This window comes from Fusarium coffeatum (genome assembly GCF_003316985.1).
Source record: "Fusarium coffeatum strain FIESC_28 chromosome Unknown BRIP53273_contig_134, whole genome shotgun sequence".
Classification (NCBI taxonomy): Eukaryota; Fungi; Ascomycota; class Sordariomycetes; order Hypocreales; family Nectriaceae; genus Fusarium; species Fusarium coffeatum.
The window spans coordinates 1,310-25,249 of record NW_022157927.1 but is presented as its reverse complement, the minus strand read 5'-3'; the positions used below and the strand labels follow the sequence as shown (position 1 = coordinate 25,249).

Below are 23,940 nucleotides of genomic sequence, written 5' to 3'. Positions count from 1 at the left end.
TCGCGGCTGGTTGAGACAGTCCAGTGGTGAAGCAATTCCAGATCCTTCATGTCGAAGTTTGTGTTCAAGCTAGAACTTGGATTGGTCTCCACGACAAGGGGGCTCCCTGGAACCGGGACAAGATGGCGATCAGATAACGAGCTCATGCTGGATGTTGAAGCTGGACTGTTGCTTTTCCAAGGTTGCCTTTTCTCTTGCCTTGATGAAGCTGCCGAGTTCGGATATACACATGATGTCTCATGTCGAATACAGGATTGACAGGCCGGCTTCTCTTCGCTGCACTAATGCATTGCAAGCAGTCCACCGATCAGCAAACAAAACGTCATCATGCCAGGTCTGGACTCGTACCTTGATCCGACGTCGCTTACACTCAGTGCATCCGCGTCTTGACTTTGTATGGGCTCGGCGTTGGCATCGCTGTGCTTTTTCGGCCATTTTGAAAGGCGGCTAATGTGGGAGGGAAGGGAAGCAGGATATTGGGGAAACGAGGGTAGAGGAACGAAATACGAGTAGCGCGGCGATAAATGGGGCACGGTTGCGTTAATGCAGCTCTACATTACTCATGCATTACAATTCCCATGCTGTGGAGCCTCTTGGCCCATTCAAGTAAAGAACGGCGTTGATCTTAGAATATCTCCTTGGGAATCTGGCAATTAAATGCTGTTGTCCAGAGGCTGGTCGGTGCACAATTAAATCTGCTGCGCCTCGAGCTGACGCGCCAGGCTCTGTAACTACTTGTACGTATGGACATTAAAGCCGAGAAATGGTGATCTTCTGCTACTCCCCCCTGTCCCCCTCTCTCATGGGTTCAGCTGAAAACGCCTAACGTGTTTTATAGATAGACACTTCTTCTTATTTCCCCTTCTTTTTCTTTTTAATGAAAACAAATATCAAGCAAGAGAAAGAAAAAAAAGTCCAGCATTAGCAAAGGCGCAGAGGTTTATACTCTGTAGTACTTGGGTAGCTCTTCTAGAGTACAATAAATACAGGTACGTTGAATTTTCGATTGAAGCCTATCTATGCTAAGCTTTTATAATAAGATGCTAATATATACTGCTTGTAGCCGTACGCAACTCCCTTCGCATGTTGTCGTGTATCCGTCCCTACTACTTCTCAGTCCCGAAGGCGCTCAAAACTGACGCAATCTCTTGATCGCTGATCGGGTCAATCCGGGCAAAATACTCATCATGCGCGAGTCGTGCCTCCAGGACTTTCTTTTCAGTCTTTGAAAGACTTGCCACAATACTCTTATAGATGCCCAGTGCAGGATATGCCAGCAGGCCAAACATAGCTAAATCACGAATTCGTCAGCAAAGATGCCAAAGTAGATATGGGATGATGGAACCTTACCACTGCTGGGTTTTGTAATGAGCCCGAAACCTGCCTTGCCAAGACCTGTCACAAGACCAACAGGGCCTTTTTTGGCTGCGTCGACGACGGGTTGTTTGAAAAGACACCAGGATGCGTCGAGAAAGTTGTATGCAAAGTTCTACTGCGTGTTAGTCCTGCTCTACAATCTGCTTGGATGCGCCTTGGTGGAAGGTTAAAGAGCACATACCTTGCCAGCTTCAGCCGTTCCGCTCTTCCAGTCTGTAATCTTGTTGTGCTTCCGGACCTTGTCGCCGTATAGCTCGGGTAGATTGTGTAAGCCCTCGGTAAGAGCAAGAGGCACGTCGACGAGCGTGCCTTTGAGAACACTTGTCGTCATCTGGGAGATGCCTTTTCCTGCCGATATTCCCGCGTTGGAAGATGATGTTTCTTGTGCTGGTTTCGACGATGCGGCGAGCTTTACTTCCAGACTATGCTCTCCAGTGCCAGCGCTTGCCGGAGTTGCATCTTGCGAATCGATGTTTGGCGCCAAGCCATGCTCTTGAGAGGAATCTGTGAGCGCTGTTGTAGCGGCGTATCTCCTCTCCCGCTTCCTAGTCTCATGCCGTATCTTGGTGGCAGGGGCCGAGACCAGGCTTCCGAAGCCCTTGGAAAAGTCCACTAGCGAGCCTAGGAGTGCGGATGACGTCGCAGTCAGAGGATCCCATCGGTGGTTCTCGATCTCGATCGGCTTCGGGTGGTTCCTAAGTGGTATGTCAACAAGCTTGGCCTTGGTTTTTGTGGAACTGATATGAGCAGCAAGACAGGAGACTTACAGTTGCACTTTACCCAAGTCTAGCTTCTGGCGATTGCTGAGAACACTCAACGCCCTGGGAGACAGTTTCAATCCATCCTTGAATCTCTTCCGGTCACTCTTGCTCAATCGCTTAGCATCGTACGTCCAGGCCGCTGCCTCGCCGGGCAACAAATCGCAAGTCAGTTTTTCCTGAGGGAGATGATGATGGAATGATTGTACGGCCTGTGCGACCCCATTTTCAGTCCGCATGGTTTCCGCAATACGAACGGCTGCAGCCTTGGTAGTGGGAGCAAGAAGCATATCGATTGCTTTGGTGAGGGTTTCCAAGTCAAGTTCTTTATGACTGACGGGAAACGGGCCAGCATCGGCCTTGGCCACCATTGCTCCCCAGAACGGTTGACTGGATGGTCGTTAGTGATGTCGTGTTTCGTGTAAGGTGTAGTGGATCTGTAGCCTTACTCTCCAAAAAAAGGGATGATAAATGTAGGACAGGCGTTAAGTAGGCCGCATGCCGTTGTCCCCGCTCCACCATGGTGTATTACTCCCGCAACGTATTTGAACAGCCATTCTGTTTTTCGTTTGTCATCAGACGTTATGTTGGCAAAAGCTGAAGTTATGGCTGTAACTTACCGTGAGGGCAGTCGTCGATAAATAAAGCATTTTCATCGCTGCGGCCTTCGCCCAGTTTGGCCCATCCCTTGGAAATGATGGCACGAACACCACTTCTTCGCAACGCCATCAAGATCAGGTCTGTCATCTTTGCCGAATCATCCATGACAATGCTACCAAAGCCGATGTAGATTGGGGGAGGCCCTGCTTGCAGAAATTCTGTAATGTGTTGAGGCGGGCTGTACTGTGGTTCCTCCCGGAAGAAAAAGCCGCAGACATCTAGGGCCAGTTAGTTGATGTTCCGGTGGTGCTGGCAACAATGTTAACTACTATAAGGCATTTTTACTCACCGATGTAAGGGGGCCAGTCGGACGGCTTTGGTACCAAGGCAGGAGACCAGCAATATGTATATGGCACTTCGTGGGCACTGAGAAGAACACCGGCAGTGGAAGATGAGATGGGGTCCAGGTTCAAGGATTTCCTTCTCCAGTTGTTGATAATATCTCCAAGCCTGCGTTACAGTCAGCGAGTCAGCCCGGCATAGCACCGCCAAGCAAGATACTCACCCTTGCCATGTCAGCATCTCTACCATTCCATATGACAGGTAGTTTGTAACTTTCGGATCGAGGTTCGACTGCTTGATATTCGCTAATGGGTGCGGAAATGCTCGGGTGGGACTATAAGGCATAGTGAACATAAGATGTACTGGGATACCTAGAGCCTCTGCTAGGTGAATATGGGCAAAGCTCGGAGGGTTCGCAATGATGGCCTCGGCGATAAATGGGACCCCTGAGATAGGGTCGGGTTCTATACACGAAAGAAAGAACTTTTCCAACATCTCCTCCACCATATCTTGCTTGCGACCAATATCACCAGCCATAAGCGAAGACACAGAGGGCACAAGACTGGGGTTCTTGACCATGTACTACATCCAGTCTGTCAGGCAAAACAAAATCCCGTGATTACATCGGTCGCTAACGTACCGCCATAAGGTCTGAAGGGTCTCCGCCGGCCGGGTAAAATTCGAGGTTCGATTGGCGTACAAAGTCGGCGAAAACATCGTGGGAGGCAACTCGAACGCGGTGGCCATGTTTTTGAAGTTCGGTACCAAGCGCGATAAAGGGCTGAATATCGCCTGCATTTTACGAGTAGGTCGTCAGCCATGATATTATACATCCGAAGGTAATTGAGTCTTGCTCTTACCTCGGCTGCCGACAATCTGTAGCACGATATTGAGGGCACAAGGCGCTCTTGCACCAAGGTGAGGGCGTATAGGCGCGCTGTTTGTGTAAGATTCGGGTGGCATGGCATTCTGCAAGGCATGCTGTAGGGAGCTTTTGCCGTTAAAAGTCAAGTCTATCCGGGCCTCGTCTGACACACAGGTAATGGCGTTAGCAAAAGTGATCTGCCGATTGAGGTTGCACCGCGAGGTTTTTCGAGACTCACTATTGACAGCGCCGGCTGTCTCTAGATGAGAGCCGTGTCCCTTGATAAAGAGAGCGCCGTCCTCATCTAGACTCTTCTGCAGCCCATGATCTGTCACGTTCATAGACATTGCGCAGGGGACAATGCTCTTAGACGGAATCGACGAGATATATGAGGTTAAAAACCCAACAATGACGTCCGGTGATGCTCAATTGTGCTTATGCGTTGAATTTTGTACTTTAGGGGAGCGCCAGCTACATAGATTGATGGTACATTCACATGACATGGCATTGTTGGAACGTGCACATTACTTCTTAGTGTCAGTCTTCCAGCAACCAATCAACCCTAATCGAGTCTGATACAGGTGTACACCGACGGTTATAGCACCGTCGGGATGAAGGCCCTACTCAGTTGAGTATCAGGGCAAATCCTGGTAGAGGTACGGATATAACCTACGCAACATTTGAAGAGTCTCCACCGAAGACCCACAAGGTGCAGAGTCCGGCAAGGTCGAGTGGGTCAGCCAATCCATAGCCCTCATAACTTCGGTCGTATTTCGTATAGGGCTCGTTTAAAGCTACGTAGATTTTCACTACTCTAGGTTAGGTGCCTCCTCAGTACCAGAAGGCTTTTGCAACACTCGCTGGGACGACAGGGCATTGCATTTAACGAAAAATAGTTATAGACTGCACTAATTGAGAGTTAAGTATGTAATGTGCACCTTTTTCTAGCTAAGCTTTTTAAAAGTCACGTCTCTTAATGCGTGCAGGTTGAATTGAGACAGTGAATAACAACACGGCTGTGAAGTTGATGCCCACGAAAGCTATTGTGGAATCTTGACATGATGAGTAAAGGTGGTATAAATAACCACAATTGATAGAGTAACGGTCAAATTATCTCGGCTACTTCTTGAAGATACCGCCGAAAACCGTGATGGGTTTAGGTATCAAGACACTAGGATTAACACCCAGTGTTAAATTAGGTCCGTAGTAGTGATGTTTACTGCCCGCTCTAGCATTTACGATCTTGTGAACAACTTGATAAAGGTAATACCTGAACCCGGTACAAGGCGTTGTGATCCATTATGCGTAGCGATTGCATCGCCACTGTGGCACTACCCGGTACTGACTTCGTTCAAGGGAGGACGTTTAAAATAGCCATTGGACATTCTCGAAATAATATATAAACAGTCCTCGATTACGGTTCGCTTCCGCGCTCCGTTGGCCACCAACTTCCGTTCCATCCAAGAAGAAGCCCAAACACGACAAAGAATCCATCCAAAAGAATAGGCCCTTGAGGAAAGTAATCTTGTCAATTTAAAGAATTAATCTGTCTATTATACTTCTGTGCTGTTGCAGTTGATTGACCCCCAAAAGGTGACAACATTGCCAAGGGGGCAACGGATGACAAGCCGGCAAAACCGGCTCAGTAAGATTGGGGGTTGGGGGGATTCGCAGGCATCGGGCAGAGAAATGAGGAGAAGTGAGCTAATTCTATGGAGCTCTAATTGAGGATAACCACCGATTGGCGACCCCGCGTTTAGTCTGCGAAAGTTGTTCCTGGGGTAATTGGGTAAGTCATCGAGTCAGACAAGGGAAGGGTCTGGTTCTAATCTTGTGACTGGATCGGGTAGAGCAAGGGATTTAACCGGGATATCCTGTACACGAATTCCACCAATGAGATCAAGACAATCGTTGTTCATCTCAATTGGAAATCTTGACATATATAAGCTGTCATCACCGAGGCTGAATGAACTACACCAGCATCGACATCACCCCCATTCTTCCTGATCATGTACATCAGCAATTTGCTCTCAGCCGCCGCTCTTTGCGCGCTGGCGACATCGGTAGCTGTCAACGCCAAGCCTCACAGTGACCTGCCCAAAAGGCCCCATGTCGTAGCTGCACCCTATGGCACAGGCAAGGCCTTCCCACACTCTCCCCCACGATCTACAAAAGTCTTTTGTTACGTGAAGCCTACCAAGGGAAAAAAGGCGGACGACAGCCCTCGCATTCTGAAGGCATTCAAGAAGTGCAACAAGGGAGGAACAATCGTCCTTGACAAGAACTACACCATCGCTTCGCCACTGGACTTGACGTGGCTGTCTCACGTCGATGTTGTCATTACCGGAGAGATCCACTTCAAGTCTGACCCTTACTACTGGGCTGAGAACAGCTTCAAATATGACTTCCAGAATATGTCTTCTTTCTGGAAGATTGGTGGTAAGGATGTTAACATTTACGGAGATTTAAGCAATGAACAGTCTTTGCTTGATGGTCATGGTCAAGACTACTGGAAGGAGTATGTGACCAACAAGACTGTAAGTTTCAACGCGATTCAACGATTTGGAGTGATACTAACACGTGCTGTCTGGCAGTTGATGCGGCCTATTCTCTTGACCATCGAAGATGCTCATGGTCTTACCATGTCAAACATGAGAATGCGAAACTCACCCAACGTAAGTGTCATGTCAGCCGAGATAGAGCTGAAACTAGCCTGCTTACTTGTATTAGTGGTTCAATATCATCATCAACAGTACCGACGTGATTATCAGCGACCTCGATCTCCGAGCCAAGAGCACCGACGGCGTCAAGATCGCCAACTCTGATGGGTGGGACACTTACCGGTCCGATAGAGTTGTCATTCAGAACTCATACATTGATAACACCGATGGTAATCTTCATCTCAATCATTCAATTGACCTCCACTGACAACCGCAGACTGCGTATCCTTCAAACCCAACAGCACCAACACAGTTGTCCAGAACCTAGTCTGCAATGGCTCCCACGGCATCAGCGTCGGTTCGCTAGGTCAGTACAAGGGCAAAGTTGATATTGTGGAGAACCTGTACATCTACAACATCTCCATGTCGAATGCCAGTGACGGAGCCCGAATCAAGGTGTGGCCTGGAGTGGAAAGCCTTTTCCAAGACAATCTCAATGGTGGTGGAGGCCTTGGACGTGTGAGAAACGTCACTTATGATGGTTTCCACCACGAGAACAACGATAATGCCATTACCATCACTCAATGCTACGGTCAGAAGAACCAGACTCTCTGCAACCAGTTCCCGGTATGTCTACCATATCAATGCCATTGAACTAATACTAACCACTATTCGAAGGCCAACCTGACCATCGAGGACATTACCATGAAGAACTTCTGGGGTACAGTTTCAAAGAAGTTCGATCCTCGAGCTGGATCTCTGGTCTGCAGTGCACCTGACGTAAGTTCCCTATAATCTCAAACTTGATGCAGCTAACATCTTGAAAAGCGATGCAGTAACATTGTGGCTGAGAACATTACCGTGGGCGTGCCTAGTAAGAAGGCACCTGTCTACGACTGTTACAACCTTGACGAAGATACTTTGGACATCACTTGCCAGGATCCCACTACAGACCGGGACACGACCAACGGTTAAGAAGATAATTCTTGCTCATAACACAATTCAGCTGAAAGGGTATAGATCATTGATGAAACCCGAGTTTTAGATATAACATGAAGGTATTTTGTTTCATTTTAGTTCTTCTAAATCCTTATCTAGTGACTTCTTTAATGGTAAAATGGGAGACACGATCTGCATGTTGTAGTCCTGAGAGAAAATGTTTAATAGAGAATGGTGAAGTCAAGTGGAGCCGCCCCGGTTGTAAGGGAATAGGTGTCCCTACGCACGTGACTATACCTTCCAAGAAAGTCAAAATGCGGGGTTCGGAATTTACAGTTGAACATTTCGGCCTCATTTTTCGCATCAGCCCCCTGATTTTGTTTCTCTGCTTAGTATCTGCGACATTCACCATCCACAACCAGCACTAAATCGTGCCGACACGATGACTCTACTTGACCTTCCCGCAGAGGTCCTTCGCCTGATATTGCAACTGGTTGAGCCAGACGACTTCGAGAGCCTCATGTTAGTCTGCAAGCTAGTCCATGAGGCTGGATACATCTTCATCGCAAAGCACAACTACTATAAGCACACTTTTCGTCATGTACACATCGACGCACAAAGCACAACGTTAGAAAACACCGTACGATACAGCAGTCTAGCTGAGCTAGTAGGCATCGTTGCTACGGAACCCCGGGCTACCCTTTATATCCGAACACTGTCGATTTATGGCCCCTTTCGCCATATGCCTCACATGGCCAGCATGGGTGTTACTTTGGGCGGCGAACGGTGCGCACTGGACCTTGACCAGACTGGGACACTCGTGGCAGAACTGATCTCTGAATCTCCATGGCTAAGGGCCGCGGGATGTGATGTTGTGGCCTGGCTCGCCTTAGTCGATGCAGTGCGCAATGCTGCTGAAGGCGGGCAAGGCGAGACTTATGAAGACCGATATAATGGAGACGGATCATATCAGACGTGGAGGGAATACGCCGATTTCTGCCTATTCGTCCTTCTCCTGACGCAGCTCACACGGCTCCAGACTCTGAAAATCAAGCACGACTTCCACTATGCATCCAGCTACGGGGATGACCAGCTTGCGGCTCCTGTTCTTGTCCAGGCTAAGCGAGTTCTCGACCTCATGTCGCTCTGTGCCGATAAGACCAGCCGCGCCATGATTAGCCAATCCTCTGTGAAGATCTGCAGACTTCCCGGCTCACCGCTCGAATCTTTAGCTGAACTATACTATTGCTCACGACAAGGCGGCTCTTACCCCCTGGATGCAACTGCCCTGCATCCATTCATCTGCTTACCAAGCCTTCTTCGGTTATACGCGCATGATCTTAAGACACTATCCAGTATAGACTATGCCTATACATGGCCTCCAAAGAAATACTTGACGAAGCCCATAGATGACGAGATTGCGGTATCACATGGCGCGAATGACGGCCATGGCAGCCAGCTCCTGAACTACTACAACAACAATGACTACTCGCTACTCGTTTCACAGGAGCATAGCACTGTGGAGTACCTGGAACTTCTTCGCTGCGACTTGAGCCCTCGTGGCATTGCATCTCTTATCGAGCGGATGCCGTCACTGACTACAGTTCGCTATACGTACAAGGGTAAATCTGGCCTAACTGAATATGATGCCGTGGTGGGTTGGGATTTTGACGGGGGTAATTTGCTGCAAGCGATTGCGGATGCAAGTCGGGTTGTTGTGGACGGTGTTAATCAGCTCGTCATTGCTCGTGGGCTGCAAACTGATGGAAATAACTATAAGGAACGGCCGGGGAGAAGCGGTAACTACGGACGAGATGACTCTGAACATTTAATTTCAGCCGAGCGGATCACAGACTTGTCTATAGGCATTGACGACTGCCCTCGTCACATTGTTACGGGAATCTCTGGAGCCAGCATCCAACGGTTCACAAACATCAAGAGATTGGCATTGGACGTCCGTGCCTTTCTTGGCCCCACCCCTGAGAGTGGCGAGAGGCGAGATTTCTATAGCAACTGGGATCCGCAGATGTCCAGTTGGAACCCTGAGACTGACATCCCTTCTCTCATTAACGTTTTGCCCCGCTCACTAGAGAGTCTGGAGCTTTTCGTTGACATGCAGGGTTCTGAAGGCAACTCGCACCGCGAGTTTTGGGACTTGGAATTTGTGTACTGGACGAAGTTGTTGGAAGGGTTCCGTGAGGGCAGGGACGAACGATTGCCTAACTTGAAGGACTTCGTAGTGAGGGAGAACCCGCTCATGTTTAAAGGTCACCGGCCTAGTGGCGTGTATGAGGAAGTACTGTTGAGTGACGATGCGAGAAGTGTGGCCAACCGGCGAGCCGCATTAGAAGCAGGAGCTGACTTTGTGTCTGTCGATGGTATCCAGATGTCGTGGCGCGAAGGTCTTGAGGAGGAACAAGCTTCAATTTACGCGGATGGATTATATCTATACTGAACGCGTCCATTACACACTAGCCTCAATACTAAATACAGAAGCTTCATTCGGGAAAGAGAGCCATCGGCTATACGTGAAGTTGGCCAAGATTGGATCTTGAGTACTTGCTATCATCAACTGCGAAGACCGATTACTCCCACTAATCAGTTGGATTAGACGGCGCTGTCCTCTTCAAAGTAAGAGGCACAACTTCATCTGACTTAGCAGAAGTTGAAGCATTCCAGCCAACCGTATAAACGCCCTCAATGTCAGTGTCCTTTCTATACCAGAGCGAAAGCATTGCTCCATCCTCCCGAGCCATGAAGAAGGATCCGTAAAACATAAAGTCTGAGTTGTAGTTGCTAGCGTTGGCTGTGCTGTTGACCAGTTTGACAGTCTTGAGTGCAGACGATGGACCGGGGACGACGAGCGACTTATTTGACCAGGTAGGGTTTCTATCGCCGGGAAGGTCCGTCATGTTGGGGGAAGCCTTTAACTCATTGTTGGTAATCGTGACTAAACTGAATTAGGCATATATTCTGAATGTTTGGGAGTCAATGAGGTGACTTACATTCGATTGGTGCGGCTTGTACATCATCGACACGGCTGTAGTTGCCTACATAAATCGCATCTGTTGGAAGGTCAGCAACCAGTAAACGTATCATTAGAAACAGAAAGCCGTACCGCCTGCAGAGAATAACGACAAGCCACCAACCTCCGGACCGTAAGCATACAAGGAAAACGGTCCCGGGTTGTCAGTTGCAGCTACATAAGTAGCGAAAGTTGGAAGTGAGGCTTTGACGAAATCTGAAGGACGCATGGTTGATGTGTTGATCGAGAAGGATGGTGTGCAAAGTCTGCTTGTGGGTATATTCAACAGAAGGAAAGGCCAAGTGATATAGTAACACATATCTAAATTTTACACTGCGCCTCAGATGACGAGTCTTACGTTCGTTCACCAGTGCGGGTCGAGATCGACGGCTTACGCATTTCGTGCGCCCTGTTTTTACGGGTTCTCCCACAACAAGCACGATTAAGTAGATAGATAAGATCGTGATGTGGGCAGCTAGCGTTAAAATGTTTCGATCGACGTTCTAGTGACCCATTTTACATATGGGTTCAGGAACGGCCCGGTGTTTATCTTCGGGTGACCCTTGTTTCAAATTGGCGTTAGCGGCGATCAGACCCAGCACGAATAGCGTCGTCAGCAAATCCGTGTGCTTACCGGTCATCTATCACGAGTCAGACTCATAGGTTTATTACTAAGAGAGTCGCAGTAATTAAGAGTAGGAAAGGTTGTACGTTAGCTGCGGTCAGACCGTCAGTGCGAATAGCGTCGTCAGCGAATCCGTATACGTGCCAGTCAACTTTTACAGGATAGGCTAATAGGTATTGGACTAAGAGAATCGCAGTACTTAAGAGTAGGATAAGTCGTAAGTAGTGGTAATCAATTCCTATCATTCACGTTGTTCTTCATTCTTACGATCGTCTTTCTTTCGGCTTGCATTTTTTGGCAAGTAATCCCTCGTCAACCATGCAGTTGCATCATCTATTTCTAGCTGGTTATCTCGGGCTCTCGCAAGCTCTGGGCCTGAACTCTTTCAACATTCTCGATAGGCGTGGCTCCTGCGATGGAAATACCGCTTCCACTCGCTCAACATGGTGTGACTATTCCATCGACACTGACTATTCTATCGAACCTGTTGATACTGGTGTGACAAAAGAATATTGGTTGGAGTTGACAGATGTTACTGTTGCCCCCGATGGCTATTCACGTTCAGCCATGGCCGTCAACGGTACTATACCGGGCCCTACTCTCTTTGCTGACTGGGGCGATACTGTTGTGGTCCATGTAACCAATTCTTTGACTACATCCCTAAATGGTGCGTATACAATTGTGTTGGTCTGAACTGTATGACTTGATAACTGACCTTTGAAAATCTTAAATAGGCACTAGTATACACTGGCACGGTATCCGTCAGAACTACACCAACCAATACGACGGTGTATCGTCTATTACTCAGTGTCCTCTTGCAGTTGGAGAGACCGTTACCTACACCTGGAAAGCTACACAGTACGGCTCAACATGGTATCATTCGCATTGGGTGCTTCAAGCTTGGCAGGGTATCTTTGGTGGTATCATCATCAACGGACCCGCTACCACCGACTACGATGAAGATCTAGGAATGGTCTTTCTCAACGACTGGGACCACCAGACTGTAGACGAGCTCTACTATTCAGCCGAGACAAATGGACCTCCGACTTTGGATAACGGACTTATCAACGGTACTAACGTATATGGTGATGATGATGATAGTTCCCAGACTGGCTCCCGCTTTAACGTATCCTTCCAGTCTGGTACATCATACCGTATGCGGTTAGTTAATGCCGCAGTTGACACGCATTGGAAGTTCTCCATCGACAACCACACTTTAACAGTCATCGCATCAGACTTGGTACCTATCGAACCATATGAAACGACAGTCCTGGATATCGCCATGGGTTAGTAAAGTCAACTACCGTGAACCTCAATCTTACTAACCCTACCAAGGTCAGCGATACGATATCGTAGTAACCGCCGACCGAGCCGACGTTGCCGACAATTTCTGGATGCGTGCGATTCCCCAATCAGCCTGTTCAGATAACGACTCCACGGATAACATCAAGGGCATTGTCTACTACGGGGATAGTCCTGGCACACCCTCCACAACTGGCTATGACTACACAGACAGTTGCGACGATGAAACAGACAACCTGGTGCCCTACATCTCCAAAAGTGTTGAAGACGCCAACTGGAGTGACCTAGAGACAGCCACTGTTGCACAGAACAGTGCTGGTCTGTTCAAGTGGATGCTTAACAGTACTAGCTTCCTGATGGACTGGGCAAACCCGACTCTAGGTCAAATCCTCAACGGCACTACTGATTTCGACACGGAAAACGCAGTCATTGAGTTGACGGAGGCGAATCAGTGGGTTTATTTTGTCATCGAGACAACTCTCCCAGTTCCTCATCCCATTCATCTGCATGGCCACGACTTTTTCATCCTGGCACAGGGAACTGGTACATACTCTTCTTCTGTGACTTTGAACACTAGCAATCCACCTCGGCGTGACACAGCCATGCTTCCAGCAAACGGATATCTTGTCATGGCTTGGGAAACGGACAACCCTGGTGCTTGGCTGTGCCATTGCCATATTGGTAAGTTTAATGAGCCATGAAGTGAGATCAATCTTGCTAACTAATTCGTAGGTTGGCATACATCTGAGGGTTTTGCTTTGCAGTTTATTGAGCGTGCAAGCGAAATCCCCGACATTACGGCGTCTAGCTATGTTTCTGACGTTTGCGATGCTTGGACTACTTTCCAGAGTGAGAACCTGATTGAGCAGGAGGATTCCGGTGTTTAGGCAGGGCAGTCTAATATGTTCAACAGTCGTATTGACTGTCTTGACACTAGCTATAATACTCAAGGTAGCAATACTTTCTATCACAGGTTTTATCACTCTGATGTTATTATCACTCTTCTCTCGTTTCATTCCCTCTCATATACCCAACAGACAAGGATGTGGTCCGACTATGCCTAGTACTTCGGAACAAACAGTTGTCGGGTCCCAACTCGGTTATTTTTGTGTATCATAACTCATAGTAAGTTGCACAGATACACTTAACTACTTTAAACAATCACCAAGACGTTCCAATGCTCTCACGAGATACACCGCCGTTCTGGCGATTGATCGTGTTGTTGACTTGTAAGATGTAATTGGATCTCTATTGCTATACACCCAGCCTGACCTTACTTAGTCTGAACCTCTAGTCGAGAGACGTGCCCTGATCAGGGACCCCTGTTATGCTCTCAAGCCTCAAGAATCTTGAATTCGGCAGGGACAGCATCGGCACTAGCGCCACTAATGGCAATCTTCTCCTACAAGGAGGCACGCAAGTTAGCGATCAATCCAGATATCATAGGTGCAGCAGAGACTTACCAACTCCTGGAACTTCTCCTCCGAGAGTCCAGCAATGTCGTACATGGTACCATCCGTAAGGCCAAGGGCATTGGGCTCGGCGGTAGCCTCGCACTTTCCTTCAGCCTGCTCGGCAGGGCATGACTTATCCTCAGCGCGCTTTCGGCCGAGGAACCAGTATTTACCTCCGGTGCGGTCACCGCGAGAGTTGTATGACATGCAAAGATCGGTTCTGCCGTTTGAGTCTTGCTCGTTTGCCATGTAAGTGCAGCCACCACCGGTATTGGCCTGGGTGCGGATGCGCCAGGAGCTTGGGATCTGTCAATCCCACGTTAGTCCCTGATTGCTAAGATGATTGTTAAAGAAGGATGTTTTCACGTACAGCGTTCACGGAGATACTCAGTCTACCACTACCGGCTGAGTTGCTGAACACACAGCATACGTTGGGGTTAAGACCAACGCAGGCAACGAAAGCGCCGTTGCAGGAATCACCTGACCAAGCCCTCATGTCAACGGCTGATGCAGTAGCTGCGAGAGCGAGGAGAAGTCCGGAGAAGTGCATCTTGATGGTGTTTGTTGCGGTGATGTGAAGAAGATGAGATGTTGGTGAGTGATGAAGCCAAAAGAACAGGACGAAGCACCTGTCTTTATACTACTTCACTGCCAGGTTACTGATCCTACGACTGGTATCATTCTGATCAAGAGAAAGACTAATTCATACGCTGGCAGTATTGCTGTGCTGGAGGCAATCGGGAGCTGTCTGCTACCTTCCGGATGGGGCGTCGGATGGTCGCTGGCGATGATTGGTAGCATTGCGAGCATCCATCGGCGGTGATTGAGAGCCCTGCTGATCCACTGGAACCAAAGTTCCTTTATCTTGTGGGGTCCGTTCTTTTAAATGTTGATTCTTCTCTGTACCTTGGTAAAACCGTTACTCTTGAACTATAATTAAATATCCAGATTGCGATATCCTTTTCCTAGTTTATTATTCTTTCTCTTTACTTTCATCTTAAATATTGAGTGTCCTTGAATAACAATTATCAACCCTATCTGCTATCAATTCACAGATAGTCCGAGCGCCTACCGAACGACGGTAAGCATATAGGATCCTCTTTTTTCTGACTGCACCTCGCCCTTGATCCTTCAGCTTACAAACCTAGTATACCTTCCACTTTAGGCGTGGATGGTATTTGCGCAAGGGAACTTCCGTGGTTCCGTAGGGTCTCTGCTTTGCCGTCTGGATCCATATCAGCCTAGAATAAACCCCTGCAGTTTGTGGGCCCAGACTTAAATTGACAGTCTAGAATCACAGGGTGATATAGCTGCCTGTATAGGGTATGAAAATACAGATGTATGCAAAAAGGCCGAGAAATGTGTCACAAGTGTTTGGGAGGACCAGATTTGGAGAAAGAAAGTACCAATGGACTTCTAGCTCTTGTTTGGATTATATCTGGAATAGTATGAGCGGAATGTTATGGTCTGATAGTTATTGCTATTGAGGTTGGATCAGCAATTGCAACGACGGATCTCCAGTTCTGCTACAACCTTAGGAAGGCTGATGCTGCAGGGTACTTCCAGGAACAACACAAACGAACGGCCTGGATATGCACAAGTGCTTACTTTTGCTCCGGTCCGCTATCCATTAGCTGCATTCGGTTTGATATTGCCGATGTGTAATCTTCCGTTTGACTTCATTCCGCAGACAATAAGGGATCGAAACTGACCAATAGCTACAACCATTTATTGACATGCGGAACCTTTCCAACCACGTACCGCGTCAAGATTGGCCGCCTTTAACAAGTCCCATACGTCAATTAGCTGTTGATAAGTGGAAGGTCCTTGATGACTGCATTTATTCACTATCTTCTCCCTGTTGTAAATATCTCCTTGATTGTGTAGCAGGATGGGAAGTCAAGTAACTAGTACCTTGACATTCTACGCGCTTTCCTCCAAGTTGAAGTTCTGGGCCTCATAGACGTAAGTCTAATTTTGCCGAAAAGGCTGAGCCTGCATCCGTCCATTATAGGCGGGTCTATTCGGTCTGAGACGCATATAATTCGCTGTATAGCAAATCAACGATACCCCTGCCAGTTCTGTATTTGGCAAAGCGTGAGATATCAGGTCAGACCGCCCCCTGTGACATTGTTCTGCCGGCGTCTGTAAAACCAGAGGCTGCAGCAACTCTCGTGTGGCGGTGCACCAACGTACTCCAGTTCTAGACCCCCGGGTTCTCCAAGTGGTTTTTCTCAAAATCCGGCGGTTAGTTTCATGTATCCCCATTACTTTCCTGTCCAATAGGTCTAAACTATCACAAACCATCCGTAGAAGAAGGTAATTTCTGTCTAAACGTGAACCAGCCAGGAGGCTGCCCTCCTACACAGTGTTCTATACACGCAAGCTGCGGATCCGGAAAAGTATGTGTCTCAAGTTGCTGCGGCGATACCTGTCCAGCAATATCGTCTGGAGATGTTTGTATCTCATCTGGACCGCACAAGCTGTTCCGACGTGAGAGTGAAGCTAAAATGGCGGCTTCGTCGCCTTACCTGAACTTAGAGGTGGCGGGAAACGGACACGATTAGGTGGTACGGGGTTTCTGATTGATGGCTACAGGAGAATGTAGTGTTGCAAACCGGCAAGAGTCTTGTGTATATGACGTTGTTTGTTTTATGCAATACGGCAAGCCGTATGGAATCATTTCGTCGTCACTGACTTTGCACAAGAGTTTGGTCGATCTAGAAAGGTCCGATCCCGAAGAATATAAACGTCTGCCGGAGATAAAAGCTGGAACTTTCTTCTTTAATGTCCCTCATGACGGCCTGGACATCCAAGCGCTGTACCCATAGTCAGAGATGGGCCAAATCGCTTCTTAGTGGAGTCTATGAACCGGCTCAATTCACGTAGCTGTACCTAAAATCTATTACAGCTGTAGTATTTATATACTTCATATTACACTCGACTTAGTTTTAGCTACAACACTTTTAAACTCAAAGTGTCTTGGATACTATTTGCCCCCAACCGGAGTGGGAAACAAATTTCATGGGATTGGAGATTCCGGCCCGAGCAAAGTGGGCCAAAACACCAAACCCCGCATAACTTTGAAGTCGATCGCCCCAGGATCGAGTTAGTGAACTAGGATCGTATCGATTGGTGGGATAATACCCAATGTCCGTGTATTCGAATATGATCGACATGGCCGAGGTACTGTTAAAAAGACATCGTAGACCAGCCATAAAACAACACTAAAAGTCAGGTTTGTTAGTCGTGTTCAATATGAAGCCTTTCCTCTTGGCCGGTATTGCACTGCTTCAGTGGATTCCCGGTTTCCTGGGAGTCCCAGGTCACAAGTCGCCTTTTGCCAATGTCAAAAATGGCACCTATCGAGGAATTCATTCCAACGACTATAATCAAGACTTTTTCTTGGGAATTCCTTTTGCTGAGCCTCCCGTTGGCGACCTGCGTTTCCGAAACCCTCGACCATACGATCAGTCTTGGAAAGGAACCCGCGACGCGAGCGAGTACTCTCCTGCTTGCGTGGGCTATGGGGTGAGTTGATGCAACCACAGATGATTCGCAGTTTCGCTGACAGTCTTAGCCATCACAGTTGGGTTACAATACGAGCGAAGTACGTATTACAAGAACTATGATAGTTTTTGGACTAACACCCGGCAGGATTGTTTGTATCTTAACGTTATACGCCCCTCAAGGTACTCCGACAAGAAGCTGCCGGTAGCCGTATGGATTCACGGCGGAGGTTACTACCAAGGCAGTGGCGTAGACATCCGCTACAACCTCACCTTTATCGTCGAACAATCCGTCAAAATCGGGCAGCCTATCATGGCAGGTAGCATGAACTATCGGCTTGGCGCATTTGGCTTTCTCAACTCAGCCGAATCTTTCGAGACTGGTGACTCAAATATGGGCTTTCGCGACCAGAGATTATCCTTGCATTGGATTCAGGAGAATATTGCAGCCTTTGGAGGTGACCCGTCCAAGGTGACCATCTGGGGCCAAAGTGCAGGTGCTGCATCTGTCGGTGCTCAGATCCTGGCCTTCAACGGTCGTGATGACAAGCTGTTCCGCTCGGCTATCTTGCAAAGCGGTGCACCTATCTCCCTTGCATCTCAATCCGACCTATCGGAGGATTTGTACGAGTTACTTCTCAAGAATACTAGCTGTACCTCGCTCGAATGTCTACGGTCTCTTCCCTTTGTCGATCTCGACAAAGCACTCAATAGTACTGCCCTTTCAGGTTGGAATCCAAAGATAGATGGAGACTTTGCAGCCCGACACTCTTCTCAGCAGTTGAAAGATGGTGCTTTCGTCAAGGTTCCTATCATCATGGGAGCGACCACCGACGAAGGCACAAGCTTCTCAAAAACGGGCATCAACACAACTGCGCAGTTTATCTCAGCCATAGAGAACTCTTCTCCACCTATTAACAGCTCTTTTGCCCGCACGGTCGCTAAAGCATATCCCGAACGAAGCCAACACCAAGTCCTTCACAATCTTGCGGCTGACTGGGTACCTCCTCCCAAATATGGTAAACAATTCCGAAGAGCGGCGACTTACTACGGCGATGTCAACATGGTGGCACCTCGAAGACTGGCCGCCGAGGTTTGGGCATCCAAGGGACTGCCTGTGTATTCCTATCGATTCGACGCGATTCCCGCATGGGCTACCTATGTCCAGGGGGCAACCCACTTCGTCGATGTGGCATTCTCTATGATGAATCTCAACGGCACAGGCTACGCACCAATACGCACACCACCTTTCCAGGGTTTACCAGAGTCGTACAGGGATCTCGCAAGGCTCATGTCTGGCGATTTGGTCAAGTTTGTGGTAACGGGAGATCCGAACGGATGGAAGGGTCGAAAGGATGCTATGATAAGTCTAGGCAACCCAATTCCTGCTTGGCTAATTTACAAGACGAAGGGTCATGGGTCTCCACAGAACTTTCTATACCGAGGGAACCTTAGCAGCACGGTTGAGAAGGATATTTGGAGGAAGAAGTCAATCGCGCTTCTCAATTCAGTTAATTTGGATGTTTATGATCGGTAGTTGGATTGAAAAACTCAGTACCTTATCAAACGGACAATGTGTATTCTTGTTAAGTTAGAAACTGCCATAGTATATTTAGTTTTTGTATTTTACTTTTATATTTCTTTATAATATGATTTAAAAGATACTAATTTCCAGATCTATGTTAATTAACCGGGAAATTCTTATTAAACTGGAACATGTTCTTTGGGTCCCATCTCTTCTTAGCAACAAGTAATCGCTCGTATTTCTCTGGTTTGCCGAAAAGATTACGAACCCACTCCGGCCCAAGATTAATACTGAAATTAGAGTACCCGTTGCGTAAACAGCCTTCTGCTACTTGGTCGGCTGTTTCATTAACCCAAGACATGTGCTCCTCATCACCAGACGAAGACTTCCATTGGGCAACAATTTGATAGAACCCAAGGGCGCCCTCGCGGGAGAAGGCGCATGAGTCTTCCTCAAAATCCTCCGTAATCGCTCCTCCAGCAAAGAACCACAGCTCTTGAGCATGCCCATCAGGTGCCCGCTCAGCAGCTGCAATCATCCTGTCGATCATTTGTTCGGTCACTTCGGAAAAGTAAGCCCCTCTTGTGATTGACCTCATACCATATGGAGCCATGGCATCGAGGAAGCTATTGACTTCTACCCATGGCTTCATGTGTTTCTCAATTGCAGTCGGCTTGCCCAGAGCCGCGACATCTCGTACAACACCTTCGAAATCAGCCTCTTGTCCAGAAAAGGCGCATATCATGATCAGACCAGGGGCTCCGTGAAGCTCCTCAGGAACATGGGGAGCATGAGGTAGTGTTACCAAGGCCGGGATGGCCTGTAGCTCTCGAGGAGCAGATTTCATAAAGCCAGTCATCTTCAAGAGCACTTGTTTGGTTTCAACAATATCGAAGATGAGAGTTGCCAGGCCAACCTCAGCAGGAAACTTGTGGGCACGGTACTCAAAAGTCGTTACCACGCCGAAATTACCGCCGCCGCCTCGAAGTGCCCAGAACAAGTCTGGGTTCTCCTCCTTGTCAGCTCTCACGAATCGGCCGTCGGCCGTGACGAGTTCGCAAGCAAGAAGATTATCGACAGTGGCCCCAAAGCGTCTCATATTCATTCCCACACCACCGCCCAGTGTCAAGCCAGCAATGCCGGTGTGACTGACCGTACCCGCAGGAACGACAAGGCCGTGCTGCGCACAGGCCGCATCTAAATCTTTTAGACAGGCCCCAGCAGAAGCGCGGACAACCTGGGTATTGACATCAACTGAAATTTCTTTCCATTGACTCATATCCACGACAAGCTGGTCATGAGGCATGGCAGACGCGTCTGCTCCGTGCCCGCCGCCACGGATCGCAACCGGGATATTGTTGGTAAAGGCGTGACGCATCAGGGCTTGTAGGTCGGCCACATCAGCTGGGCGGGCGATAAGGGCAGGAAGCCAATCATCCTTGGCCATATTAAAGATGAGACGTGCATCTTTGTAGCCGGGGTCGCCTACCCGGTACTTTTGCCCACGAAACTCAGTCGGCGCTAGGTCGAGAGGTGAGACTGAAAGTGCTGACATGATGACGGATATGAGAGATGAATAGTGATGGAGCTTGGATACAAGGTGGCGGAGATGAAGGAATGTAAAACAGAAGAGGGCGTAGGTGAAAAGATATGATAAAAGATGTTCTTAAGTACTTTATTAGTGTTGGTAGCATGTATGATCCCTGAGCTTTGCGGAACATCTCGGCGGTAGGGGTTTCCTATTAGGGCAAATATCTTGCGATGAATTTTCGGAAGACTTGTTTGCTCTCTGGACTGCTTTTCACCCTCGGACTTCCCATTTGCGGACATCCGAGGATACCGACGTCCGCTTCTGTAGGGACTCCGCTTAATTGCATATCTCAATATTTTATCATAATTGAGATCATATTAACTTACCTCTACATAATCTTCAAGATCTTGAGTCCGCAAAATATTCAAGAAATGCAAGCTGGTGCAGGTTCAACAATACAAGGCCAACTATTCGACCAATCTACCCGGGAAAATTCAGCTGCGCTTAGTATATTACAGTAGGTAGCACTGGGGTAGAACTTTAATCTTTCTAGAGAAGAAGCTATAGATATAAAGGTTGTCTATACGGTCTATAATATAATATTGTACTAAATATTTAGTGCATATACTGGAAAGGCAAGGTTAGATAACTCTAAGCTGCTTTTAAGAAACAATTAAGAACTAATACATTCCCTTTCAATATTACAAAAAGGTAATTGGTATAGTTGTACTTGTAAGAACTAGTCTTAATTCTTATACTTAGTGTATATAGGATAATTCTGCAATAGTGATACTAAGTATTTTAAAGCTTGTTCCTAGAACCTTAAGCAGGTAGTAAAGCTAGAAATTAACATTTGATCCACATAGGATGCATGTTTTGTTTTAAGAATAGATTATTATTTAATAGGGGTGCGGAGATAGCGTCCGGGCCCGATAACGCCGTGTTAAACTTTCCTGGAACCACTTGTCTGTTTATACTACAGCAAACCCTCAACGCTAATCTGAGTCTGCGCACGCCCTGACGTCCAATTTTTTGAAATGCTTGGTAATTGATACTCGTATATGCCTTGATACGAGCAAGGTCAGGGATCGTGTTACAGACACCTTCAAGTTCTACTCCGTCTGCTGAAGAGGTTAAACAGCAACGGGTGTTCTCTGGATGCGGTCTCGGGGTCGAAATTCGCCCGACCTCTATGTAGAATTCTTGAAGGTTAGTTATTAAGTCGTATAGTCCAATCGAAATTCGCCCGACGACCGTCGCCGGCGGGCATACCAACCTCTGCAAGATGTCCATGTACACTCTATTCCAAAAGGATTTAAACAGACGTATCTACCTTGCATTTCACTGTCAAGTTTGTCAATCAAACCCTATTCATTCCTGTTACACTACAAGTCAGTTCAACAAAAACGTAACATAGCTAAATCCATTCTCCTCTTCACTACTGGCGATCTTGTGATCCAGCAAGTGAATCAGACCTGCAATATCAAGGGAGTCCGAATGTCTTATCAGAGTCGATTACTCAGCCATCAATCCCTGCGATCCTAACTTCTTCATATTGGGCCCGAGTCTTTCATCACTGGACATGAATTCTCGGGCACAGTAGAGAAATCTGGCTCGGATACGTCGTTCAGGACTGGAGATGCTGTCTTTGGTATTTCGCCGGTTGTGGTCCCTATGCAATTCTGCTACGGAGCCCATCAAGACTTGATGGTCGCCAGATCGGACTTGCTTTACAAGATCCCAGCTGGTATATCTTCCAAGAACGCGAGTACTATATGTATAGCTGCACACACAGCATCAGATGCCTTGTTGAATGTCATCGGTCTGGGATTCCCTCCTGCCGACGTACCTGGCATCAGCGTTTCTGGAAAGGGAATTCTCATCTGGGGGGGCGCAAGTAGTGTTGGCATCATGGCCACCCAGATCGCAAGGGCTGCCGGTTTTCAGTACATCTTTGTTACTGCATCTACCAAGAACCACAATGTACTTCGAAACTTCGGCGCGACGAATTGTTTTGACTACAAGAGCCCGACTGTAGTATAGGATATGAAAGCAGGTCAGAAACCCCTTGGAATCGAGTTGGCCATCGCTTTTGACACCGTCGGCAAAGGAACAACAAATCATGGACCTCCTACCGGCCCAAGCGGCCCGGAGCTGACTAGACTTGCGTTATCAGCAAGTAACCCCGGTGACCTCCGTCTAGCTTGCACACTCCCAGTCCCTGCAGATTCCGATTTCGGGTTCTGCGCTTCGTTCCGACCGAAGGGTAGTCTCAACGCTATGGGGGCACCTCAGGACCCTAACTCGTCTGGCCGAGTGCGCAAGGTTATGGAACATCTGTTGGCAAATGATAAAGAAAGGTTAAAGCTTCCTGTCGTAACAACTATTACTGGTACAAAAGCTGGAATTAGCGGTATTCGCCGTGCTGCTGAAGGCAAAATGAGCTTGGAAAAGCTAGGTTTAGAACATCCTCTAGACTAGTTAAAGCCTTCTTTAATTATTAGGATTATAGAGGCGGGCACCGTTAGCAGTCTGGATTGATGCAAACCTAGAATAAGCCTTTGGACTATTTATCGATTTACATTCCAAGACGTTATATGACATGAACGATTTATTGCTCTTAGTCCTAACGGAGCAGTTGTACATAACTAGTCCCCAGAGTCCTTCGACTTCACTTAAGAAGAAGCCTTAACACGACAAAGGATCCATCCAAGTGGAACAGAGTTCGTGCTGATAACAGCCGACTTCTTCGCCGTAAACTCAGCACTGCCAGGGATAGTAGCGTACTTGTCCTTGTACATCTGACAAACAATCTGGTCATCCTTAGGAGCCTTGACGCCCTTGACAGTAGAGAAGACGTTGACGATCTCGAGTTCGGTGATCTTGACGTTGTCCTGGTGGGTTAGAACGCCAAGAGGGACATTCTGGGGAAGGCTGCTGGATTCGCCGTTGATGGGGTCGTTGTAGGTCATCATGGCAACGCCGACGTAGGGCTTTTCCTGAGGAGGAGCGGCGGTGACGGTGGTGGTGAAGGCTGCGAGGCCGGCGAGGACAGTGGAGAAACGCATTATTGCTGTTGTCTGGATTGATTGAACTTGATTGAAGTGGAAGTTGAATGATGATATGTTGAATGTACGAGTCAAGACACGTCTTTATATATCCAGAGACGGAAATCCCGCAACGATATCTATTCCGGTGGATATTCCATTCAGCCTCACGCATGTGCACATTTGCCTCATTTGTATAATCACAAGATCCTCTATGTCCACAGTAAGCACTACAGCCCACTATTGTCCAATAGCAATTATTTCTCGCAGATGATCTGACGGAGGAAATACAACAATGAGGCTTAGAAAATCACAGCCCCGTAATCTGACCCGGCGACTGCTGCATTGGGATGATGATGAGAGATATCTCGTATCGAGCGA

General features: G+C 47.8%; 10 protein-coding genes across 10 annotated transcripts; 5 read left to right on the top strand and 5 right to left on the bottom strand.

Moving 5' to 3' along the window:
• Positions 1-1,106: 1,106 nt before the first annotated feature.
• FIESC28_06189 (uncharacterized protein) lies at positions 1,107-4,289 on the bottom strand (the record flags this gene model as incomplete). Its single annotated transcript, XM_031160333.1, has 11 exons — positions 1,107-1,291; positions 1,351-1,489; positions 1,559-2,072; positions 2,145-2,525; positions 2,585-2,693; positions 2,756-3,013; positions 3,085-3,245; positions 3,301-3,659; positions 3,718-3,869; positions 3,938-4,105; positions 4,181-4,289. 11 exons carry the CDS (start codon positions 4,287-4,289, stop codon positions 1,107-1,109), a joined length of 2,535 nt encoding a protein of 844 aa, XP_031015579.1.
• Positions 4,290-5,951: 1,662 nt separating this feature from the next.
• On the top strand, positions 5,952-7,577 carry FIESC28_06188 (uncharacterized protein; the record flags this gene model as incomplete). The annotated part of the gene is made up of 6 exons (XM_031160332.1): positions 5,952-6,479; positions 6,537-6,617; positions 6,673-6,832; positions 6,880-7,229; positions 7,281-7,382; positions 7,431-7,577. 6 exons carry the CDS (start codon positions 5,952-5,954, stop codon positions 7,575-7,577), a joined length of 1,368 nt encoding a protein of 455 aa, XP_031015578.1.
• A 406-nt stretch (positions 7,578-7,983) lies between these two features.
• FIESC28_06187 (uncharacterized protein) lies at positions 7,984-9,996 on the top strand (the record flags this gene model as incomplete). The annotated part of the gene is made up of 1 exon (XM_031160331.1): positions 7,984-9,996. One exon carries the CDS (start codon positions 7,984-7,986, stop codon positions 9,994-9,996), a length of 2,013 nt encoding a protein of 670 aa, XP_031015577.1.
• A 139-nt stretch (positions 9,997-10,135) lies between these two features.
• FIESC28_06186 (uncharacterized protein) lies at positions 10,136-10,795 on the bottom strand (the record flags this gene model as incomplete). The annotated part of the gene is made up of 3 exons (XM_031160330.1): positions 10,136-10,491; positions 10,547-10,606; positions 10,660-10,795. 3 exons carry the CDS (start codon positions 10,793-10,795, stop codon positions 10,136-10,138), a joined length of 552 nt encoding a protein of 183 aa, XP_031015576.1.
• Positions 10,796-11,509: 714 nt separating this feature from the next.
• Positions 11,510-13,380, top strand: FIESC28_06185 (uncharacterized protein; the record flags this gene model as incomplete). Its single annotated transcript, XM_031160329.1, has 4 exons — positions 11,510-11,858; positions 11,926-12,477; positions 12,527-13,174; positions 13,226-13,380. The coding sequence occupies 4 exons, from the start codon at positions 11,510-11,512 to the stop codon at positions 13,378-13,380; spliced, it is 1,704 nt and encodes a 567-aa protein (XP_031015575.1).
• A 446-nt stretch (positions 13,381-13,826) lies between these two features.
• FIESC28_06184 (uncharacterized protein) lies at positions 13,827-14,497 on the bottom strand (the record flags this gene model as incomplete). Its single annotated transcript, XM_031160328.1, has 3 exons — positions 13,827-13,895; positions 13,957-14,253; positions 14,318-14,497. The coding sequence occupies 3 exons, from the start codon at positions 14,495-14,497 to the stop codon at positions 13,827-13,829; spliced, it is 546 nt and encodes a 181-aa protein (XP_031015574.1).
• Positions 14,498-17,205: 2,708 nt separating this feature from the next.
• FIESC28_06183 (uncharacterized protein) lies at positions 17,206-18,993 on the top strand (the record flags this gene model as incomplete). Its single annotated transcript, XM_031160327.1, has 3 exons — positions 17,206-17,478; positions 17,528-17,557; positions 17,605-18,993. The coding sequence occupies 3 exons, from the start codon at positions 17,206-17,208 to the stop codon at positions 18,991-18,993; spliced, it is 1,692 nt and encodes a 563-aa protein (XP_031015573.1).
• A 145-nt stretch (positions 18,994-19,138) lies between these two features.
• Positions 19,139-20,536, bottom strand: FIESC28_06182 (uncharacterized protein; the record flags this gene model as incomplete). Its single annotated transcript, XM_031160326.1, has 1 exon — positions 19,139-20,536. One exon carries the CDS (start codon positions 20,534-20,536, stop codon positions 19,139-19,141), a length of 1,398 nt encoding a protein of 465 aa, XP_031015572.1.
• A 1,683-nt stretch (positions 20,537-22,219) lies between these two features.
• On the top strand, positions 22,220-22,993 carry FIESC28_06181 (uncharacterized protein; the record flags this gene model as incomplete). Its single annotated transcript, XM_031160325.1, has 2 exons — positions 22,220-22,495; positions 22,556-22,993. 2 exons carry the CDS (start codon positions 22,220-22,222, stop codon positions 22,991-22,993), a joined length of 714 nt encoding a protein of 237 aa, XP_031015571.1.
• A 194-nt stretch (positions 22,994-23,187) lies between these two features.
• FIESC28_06180 (uncharacterized protein) lies at positions 23,188-23,580 on the bottom strand (the record flags this gene model as incomplete). The annotated part of the gene is made up of 1 exon (XM_031160324.1): positions 23,188-23,580. The coding sequence occupies one exon, from the start codon at positions 23,578-23,580 to the stop codon at positions 23,188-23,190; it is 393 nt and encodes a 130-aa protein (XP_031015570.1).
• Between the last annotated feature and the right edge of the window lie 360 nt (positions 23,581-23,940).